Source organism: Acanthamoeba castellanii (assembly GCF_000313135.1).
Source record: "Acanthamoeba castellanii str. Neff unplaced genomic scaffold scf7180000084752, whole genome shotgun sequence".
Classification (NCBI taxonomy): domain Eukaryota; phylum Discosea; order Longamoebia; family Acanthamoebidae; genus Acanthamoeba; species Acanthamoeba castellanii.
The window spans coordinates 21,389-29,314 of NW_004457657.1; the positions used below are offsets into that span (position 1 = coordinate 21,389).

Below are 7,926 nucleotides of genomic sequence, written 5' to 3' on the forward strand. Positions count from 1 at the left end.
CGTACGGAGGGACGGACGGGAAGGTCAAAGGTGGGCTCCTCGCTGCCGAAATCCACCTCAACGCCGGTCGCCAGCGGCGACACCGCGGGCGCGCGCGAGGCCGACGGGCTCGGCGTCGGCGACCTGGCCGGCGAACGCGAGGCAGCCGGAGGCATGGAAGGTGCGGGCATGGACGTGGGCGATAGCGACGGCGAGGGTGAGGGTGAGGGCTGGAGGCAGCCGAAGATGTCGATGCTGAGGGCCACCACCTCGTTGCTGTCGACCCACCCTCCCTGCTGCGGCTCCACCACAACCTTACCGCCCAGCCCGACCAGGCCGCCGATTGGCGCGCCGTCGTAGGGGATGGTGGAGCCCTGAAGCGCGCGGTAGCTGCCGTCGGCGAAGGCCAGCACAAGCCAGTAGCTGGTGCCGTTGGCCAGCGCAATGCCCCCCTTGGCGGTGGCGTTGAACCGAAACTGGGTGGTTCCACCACCACCACCACCGGTGGTGTCGATGGGGGCTCCGGTGCTGTTGAAGGCGCCGTTGGCGAGCGGGATTCTGGGCTGAAGCCCATCCCCAGTGTCGGAGTACAGCTCAACCGACTCGAGAGTCCATTTGGGATCCTCGCCTGGCGAAGAGGTCGTGGAAGTGATTATTGTTTTTAGTAATTTCTTTCTAGGTTTTAACCAAAAAGGAAAATAGTCATAAATTATAAATTCCACAGTAATAAATGAAGAAAGGAGTACTCTGCGAGAAGACGGCGGTGAAGTGAAGCACGTTGAGGTCGGCCTGGACGTCGAGCCGTTGCGCAACCCGAGGCACCTCAGACGCCAGCTTGCCGTTCGTAGTGCTGTTGGTATGGGTCACCACTTGCCTGCAGCTTTGAGCATCGGACACTCCAACGAAGAGAGAGTTAGGGAAGGGAAAGCCGCTGCCCGAGAGCAAGACCAGGAGGACCACTAGGAGTGCAGCACGCCACGCCTTCACCATCTTGTTGAGTTTTATACTGAAAATGACAAGCTGGACTTTCTGCCCCGGGGGAATTGGTCGACACGATCGTGCCACGTGAGGCAGCGCAACCACTCGTTTACTATCCGAGTCGCACCAAACCATCCCATTGGACCACGTCAGCGTTTCAAGTAAGTGTAATTTCAATTGCACTAACTTGTACCGACTCGCATTCCAAACGTTCGAGGGTGGTCGAATCACTTCATGTTATGTTTGGCGATGTTGTGCTCTAGAGCAGATCGCGGGGGTCTGCCTGGGTTGGTGCCTCCCCGAAGTTAACGGCCGTGGCCCGGTTTCGGTTGCGCCGCCACTGGACCCAACGCACCGCGACTAGACTCGCCACGATGACCGCCAGCACGAACAGCACCGCCAGAGGCACCCCACCGCCACACCCAGGATAAGGCCTAGATCGGACGACGACGAGGAGCCACCTTCGCCCGGCCGACCGATCAGCACGCCCAGGCCCAGGCTGGGGTCGTAGACAACGAATCGGGTGAAGGGCGGGAAGCCCAGCTCGAGCACGTAGCTCCCATTGTTCGCCCCTGCGACTTCCGCAGACTCGGTGGCGACTGCGAGTGACATGTGAGTCAGCGGTACAACCGCGTCATCGACCAGTGCCAAGCCAAGCACCTCCAGCTGAGCCGCGGCATCATCGACTGAGCCTCCGGACGTCTTGGGGAGCGCGACGTAGAAGGTCGTTATGCCAGCTTGCGGCGTGTCGTCCCGCCTGAAGATCCACTGCTCGGCCGTCGGAGATCGGAGCGTGGAGAGGTCCGCCACTCGATAGCGAATCGTGAAGCCGTTGCGTTGCGCGTTGGAGGTGAGGCTGTGATTGGTGGTGTCGACCGCAGCGGCGGTGAAATTGAGGGTCCACTTGACCGTACCGTGGCGGGCGGTGAAGTTCAGTCCAGCGAACGACATGGGCGTGGCTTGGTGGAAGTGGGAGAAGGACTGCGTGAGTGTTGAGGCTTCGATCTGGGTGCGGTAGGCATAGGCCGTGGTCGATGATGGTCCTCTGGTGCCCCTGCGGGTGAGGTCGGCCTGGACGTCGAGCCGTTGCGCAACTCGAGGCACCTCAGACGCCAGCATGCCGTTCGTAGTGCTGTTGGTATTGATAACCACTGGCTTGCAGCTTTGAGCATTGGCCACGCCAACGAAGAAAAACAGGACCACGAGAGCTGATCTCCTCGCCTCTGTGCGCATCTTTGCTCTTCTCTTGGTGCGAATGGTCGCTACAAGGCGGAGAATGCTGCCATCCTCCTCATTGCCCTCATGTGCCCACCTGCTATGATCACCATGTTTCTCAAGAAGAACTTGTTTTCGCTCCTCAAAAGCTGCGCTTGGACACACCAAACCACAAACCCAAGAATGTGACAAACAACAAGATGAACAAATTGTGAAGCTTGACATTTGATTTAGATTTGACCATTTTATTAACTCAATGTGTTGGCCTCTGTGCACAGCATTCCTCACATCAGGGGAATTCCTCACATCAGGGGAATTCCTCACATCAGGCTCAATGCTGTTCTTGAGCGCTCCAAGGTGCAGCTGTCAGCCAGAGCTGCAACTACAAGCACGTCCTCCTCTACTTCCTCTGAGTTATTTGGAAAAGGAACGCTCTCTGTGTTGTTGAGTGCAGAGAACGTTGGGCTAGTTGGACTCCTCTTCACTCTCAGTGTTGTGCCATTCAGGGACGTTGAAGAGGATGTTGGTGTAGGAGGATGGAATCTGTTGCATGACATAGTGGCACCAGAAGGTGTTGGGGTCCTGCCATCTGCCCAGGTGGAAGAGGGCGTTGGGTTCAACGCCAGCGTGAATCCCCACCATGATGCCCAACTTGTGGAACATGCAGGTGGTGAAGACATTCAGATCAAGGCCTGCCTTGCAGGCAACGCCCTTGAGGACCTCCACGCAGCACGTCAGTGAGAGCTTCACATAGGGGGGCTCCAGCTTGAAGATGAGGCAGCAGCCACATACATGGGCACATGCACATGTGGTCTGCACTTTCCAGCAGCAGAAGGTAGCCACTGGGCAGAGCGCCTCCTCTGCGCATTTGAAGATGATGACCTTGTGGCCATTGCCATGGAGGTCATTCTTGTAACCTGAAACTGGCACAATCAGTGCTTCTTTGTTGCCCTCACATTGGATGGACACATTGTTGAAGAACAGCAACATCGCCACCAACACTCACAGGGCGCCCAGCATGCAGAGCAGGGCAATGAGCTTTGCTCTTGTCTTGCTTGGCGTGGTCCAAGGTCCCCAGTCATGGAAGAGGGCTGCCAGGGAGGACAGGTTGAAGGTCCTCCCATGGTTGACTGGCCATTTTGTCCTGTTGTGGACAAGGGCTTGGTGTAGGCAATGGATGAGTGGATTGTGAGTGGGGAATAGGTTCAGTGGTTTGTAGAGCACTGTGATTGCTGCAGAGAGCAACTTGATGGTCAAGGACGGCCATTGAGAGGCATGGGTGGCTGACTTGAGGAAGTTGGCAATCACCACAACTGCCTCTTCCTGTTCTGGAGGGAAGCTTGTTTCCTCCCATTTGCAGAACTCATGGAAACACTGGAGGGAGGATTGATAGTGTTTCCATGTTGATGGCGCCAGGGTGCTGTTGAGCATGGCTAGGGTGTGAGGCGACCAGCCCTTGGTCTGTGTGCACCAGAGATCCTGCAGGCGATCCATTGCCATGCCTGGTTGTGCAGTGGTTCTGGCAGGGCCTTGCCCTTGAGCTTGAATGACAAGGGGTTGTTGGGGATGGGGATGGGCGGCTCAATGCAGAGTTCCAGGAGCTCATGGAACCACAGTCTGTTCAACCAGGTCAGGACCACAATGGTTGCAGAGGCGCATTGCTGATGAATGAGGGTGATGATCTTCAGAATGAGGGCTATGGGTGGTGTCACCCAGTTGTTCTCCTGACGCCAGTCTTGGCAGAGGGCGTCCACCACTTCAGACCCCTCCTCATGGAAGTGGCTGTTGAAGCATGGGCACCTGGCGTTCTGGGCTGTGGCCATCCAGTCCACCATGTGCAGTCCCCACCAACAGTCCAGTGAGGAGAAGATTGAGTCCACCAGTCCCCACTCATGTTGGGGATATAGGTGGCTCAGGTGGTTGGTGTGGCTGTTGTCTAGGCCAGGAAGGTGCTGTGCCATGAGCTGGGCTTCATGTTGTTCACACCACTGCAATATCTTGTGTGCAGTCTTATTCATCACCAGGTTGCAGCCACTGAGCTTGTTGATGTAGGCGATGGCCATGATGTTGTTGCACCTGAGCAGGATTGACTTCATTGCCAGGAAGGGCTGTAGGGCTCAGAGCGTGTGCAGGACCACCTTGAGCTCAAGCTCATTGATGTGCCAGTCTCTGCTGTGCCACCAGCCCACTGAAGTAGTGGTTGAGTCCTTCAGGGCTACTCCCCAGCCAGTGAGGGAGGCATTGGTGTTGAGTACCACATTGAATGGTCTCATTGACACCACTTGGCTGTCCCACTTCGTCAGGCTGACCATCCACTCCTGCAGGTCATTGAGTGCCACCATCAACAGGTGGATGTGGCTGTGCCAGTCCCTGCAGTGCTTGATGTTGTGGTAGAGGTTTTGCAGGAGAAGTTGGGCCAGCAGCACTGCTCTGGTCAGAGAGCAGCAGTGGCCCACCACTGCGGCTGCACACTGGACTGGGACCTGGCCTGCTCACTCATGGGCTTGTAGAAGGCACTCAATGTTGTGACACAACACATGCACCTTGGCCATTGGGACTTGGAAACTTGGCTTGGTGGACAAGTCCACCATAAGCCTGAGAAACTCCTTGGACTGGCTCAGGTGGAGAGACAACTTCTTGTGGTTGATACTCCAGCCCAGGTTGGAAAGGGTCTTGAGGACAATCGCCCAGTGGCAAATGGCCTTGTTGAAGCTGGGCGCCATGATTATCAGGTCATCCATGTAGGTGAGGCAGTGTATCCCCTTCCTCATGAGGGCCACCATTGTGGCCCTCATGAAGTGGGTGAACACCCATGGGGATGCATTCAGGCCAAATGGAAAGACACAAAAGACATATCAGTGATTCCACCACTGGAGACCAAGGAGGTGTTGGTGTTGAGGGTGCACTTCCATGTGGTGGAAGCCATCCTTGAAATTGATTGTGAAGAGGTAGTCGCCTGGGTGAAGAAGGTCCACCAGGTCTTGGAGTGACTGGTACTTGAACTTTGGGGACATAAGTAGGTGTTGAGAAGACACATGTTGACAATGAGCCAGGACTTGCCATTCTTCTTTGGCATGACGCCAATTGGGGAGATCATTGCACGTTTGTGCAGGAGTAGCTTTTGTAGGGCTTGCTCAGCAAGGAGGTGATGAATTTCACCATCCATGAAGGCCGCCTGACTTTCTGTCAGGTGATGGTTGTGCATTGAGTGTAGAGCTGGGAGCTGTGAGATTGGCAGCTCCACGCCTAGATGGATCCACTGCAGGAGGGTTGGTGAGGCTCCCTCCTGCTGCCACTGGTACCAGCGTGGTTGGAGCGCACCCATGACAGGTGCGCTTGGTGAAGCGCTGGACATTCGTGGTACCTCCCCCCTGGTGAGGGGAGGCCGCGGGGTCACTGGTGACACTAATCCTGGCTGGCACTGGAGCCTGCGCCATGGCCAGAAGAAGTAGATGATTTGTTGTAGTAGGGCTTCTTACCCTTCAATTTGGGGAATGATGATGATGATGAAGATGAAGATGATGACAATTGTGACAAGGAGCCCTTCCACTTGCCGTTTGGCTTGGCAGAGGGCTTGGAGGCCTGCTGCTTGAGTGCAGCAAACTTCAGAGCGCTGAAGAAGCAGTCACAATCCTGTGCAAGGACCAAAGAGCCCTCAAGGGCACAGAACATGGGGAGCACTTCCACCAGTAGGGCCTTGACCATCCATGTCTCATTGCATGTGTGCAAAAGTGTACACATGCCAATGAGGGCCACTGTGGCAATATCTTTGATGTCTGATTTGGTGTTGGGGAAGTGGTGGGCCATGCAGGCCACTATCTGCAGGGTCATTTGAAAGAGCTTGAAGGAGTCCTGCATGTGAGTGATGGCTGCCTTTTTGTCCTTGGATAACCCAATGTTGGACAACTGAGGGAATGTGACCCTGCTGGTGATGGGGATCACATGAACCTGGTGGTGGATGATCTTGAGCTGGTCGTCCAACTCTGTGGTGAATGGAGACACCATGGCAATGTACTGCGCCAGCAACTCATCCTCTCCAATGGGGCCACAGGGGCTGCAGGGGTTGCTGGGGTCATGTGGGTTGGGGTTGGAGAAGGTGTGGTGGCCTTGGCTGTCACAGGCATTGGAGTTGTAGTTGTGACAGGCGTAGGTGGAGCTGGAGCCAGGGAAGACATGACCAAAGAAGGCAAGGGCATGGAGGTAGATGATGAGGACGAAGATTTACCTGTGGCTGAGCCTGCAAGGCTCCCATTCACAAACAATTCCAGGGCCTCACTGACCATGCTAAAGATGTCCTTGCGCAGCTCCACAAGCATTGCATGTGTAGGAGCGTGGTCACCATCCTCAGGTTCTGAGTCCAGAGATGTAGACTTGGAAGTTGAAGGTGAGTGAGAGATGCTCATCGATCAACTAGCCCAATGAACAGTAGACTACGCAGACAAGGAAGCAAAGAAGAAAGATAGTATACTGGTGGTGTTTTAACTATTTATTTATTTTCAAAACTCTGTAGGAGTAATAAATAGTTAAAACAACGCAGAGAGCATTCCTTTGGAGAGTAACTAGTGTTACCATCTGGTAATCTTATTGACCAACTCATCATCATTGCTCTCTTCAAGCTTGACAGTTGCCTCCTCCAAGCCCAGCCTGAACAATGACCCTGATGATGATGATGATGAGTTTTCTCTTCAAGTTGCCCTTCTGAGCAGCGCTGGGAGCAGCAGACAGCAGGAGCAGTGGATGGCGGCGCCAACGGGAGCAAGAGCGGCGGCGAGAGCGATGGACGGCACCACTGGGCGCAGCAGACAGTGAATCGATTAATACTAAATAATTTTGAAAATTAGCGGACCTTGGTGCAGTTTCTCGAGCGAAACGGACCGGTCTATTTTCAACCCACCCCAAACCTTTCTTGGCAACCAGTTCAAACCCCGACCGCGGTTCAAGCCAGTGGCCAACACCGTCCCGTTCGGCGGCAAGGACTGCCGCGCCCAAATACCTTCTTCTTCAAGCTCCTGGTGGTTGCAGAAGACCCGCAGGAGCGAAGAGATGTCCGACACTCTACCGCGAATCGTGGAGCGGTGGCGAACGACATGTGCGTGGAGAAGGACTGCGTGAGGGTCGAGTGCCAGCTGGCCAGCGACGCCCAGAAGTGAGCCGGTGCTCAGACACCCGCTCTTCACCACAGCGGTGTTGGCCGATTGCTTTTGCTTGGCCGGTGGTGCTGGCCGTTAGGAAGAAAATGCAATTCTGAACTGAAAAATGATCAACTCCGCATTCTGGAAAAATGGTCAAACCCCGCACATGGACACAAACTCAGTGGCAGTAGTTTCCTCCCAAAAACTACATCCCCGCGCCCATAAGATGGTAGTGTGCGCGGCACCAGCAATGCCGTCTATGCCCTCTGCAAAGCGGTGGCACTCGACATTCCTACTGGTGGTCCCTATCTTGTTCTTCCTTGGCACTGCCGTCCTATCTACACACGGTACATTCATCCTGGCTACATATCGTCATTTAGTTTAGGTCATACGCCTACATCTTATGTTTTCGCAACACTATGAAATCAACATCCAGATAGTCGAGTATTACAGCTCGTCGCTTTTGGTCTTCTTCGTTCTTCTTCTTTCTTCTTTGGCTGATCGTTGTCCCTGACGACATAATTGTTTTCTTTTTTTCTTTTTCTTTTCTTTTTTGCCTAGGGGGTACCCTCCACGACCATCGTGTGGGCCGAGCCGGTAGATGGGCACTGGTGGGACCCGC

General features: G+C 54.9%; 5 protein-coding genes across 5 annotated transcripts in view; all 5 read right to left on the minus strand.

Annotated features, from left to right (window-relative positions):
- ACA1_195590 (uncharacterized protein) overlaps window positions 1–969 on the minus strand; it is a gene marked incomplete at both ends in the record, with an annotated part of 1,892 nt that extends 923 nt beyond the window's left edge. Inside the window, 2 exons of the mRNA XM_004353223.1 lie at window positions 14–607; window positions 726–969. Coding sequence (XP_004353275.1) covers window positions 14–607; window positions 726–969 — 838 coding nt within the window. The remainder of the gene's footprint in view (window positions 1–13; window positions 608–725) is intronic.
- A 348-nt stretch (window positions 970–1,317) lies between these two features.
- ACA1_195700 (uncharacterized protein) lies at window positions 1,318–2,076 on the minus strand (the record flags this gene model as incomplete). The annotated part of the gene is made up of 1 exon (XM_004353224.1): window positions 1,318–2,076. One exon carries the CDS (start codon window positions 2,074–2,076, stop codon window positions 1,318–1,320), a length of 759 nt encoding a protein of 252 aa, XP_004353276.1.
- Window positions 2,077–3,174: 1,098 nt separating this feature from the next.
- On the minus strand, window positions 3,175–4,007 carry ACA1_195710 (uncharacterized protein; the record flags this gene model as incomplete). The annotated part of the gene is made up of 3 exons (XM_004353225.1): window positions 3,175–3,316; window positions 3,461–3,605; window positions 3,644–4,007. The coding sequence occupies 3 exons, from the start codon at window positions 4,005–4,007 to the stop codon at window positions 3,175–3,177; spliced, it is 651 nt and encodes a 216-aa protein (XP_004353277.1).
- A 282-nt stretch (window positions 4,008–4,289) lies between these two features.
- Window positions 4,290–4,955, minus strand: ACA1_195720 (uncharacterized protein; the record flags this gene model as incomplete). The annotated part of the gene is made up of 2 exons (XM_004353226.1): window positions 4,290–4,597; window positions 4,739–4,955. 2 exons carry the CDS (start codon window positions 4,953–4,955, stop codon window positions 4,290–4,292), a joined length of 525 nt encoding a protein of 174 aa, XP_004353278.1.
- Window positions 4,956–5,577: 622 nt separating this feature from the next.
- ACA1_195730 (uncharacterized protein) lies at window positions 5,578–6,488 on the minus strand (the record flags this gene model as incomplete). Its single annotated transcript, XM_004353227.1, has 2 exons — window positions 5,578–6,328; window positions 6,433–6,488. The coding sequence occupies 2 exons, from the start codon at window positions 6,486–6,488 to the stop codon at window positions 5,578–5,580; spliced, it is 807 nt and encodes a 268-aa protein (XP_004353279.1).
- Window positions 6,489–7,926: the final 1,438 nt, after the last annotated feature.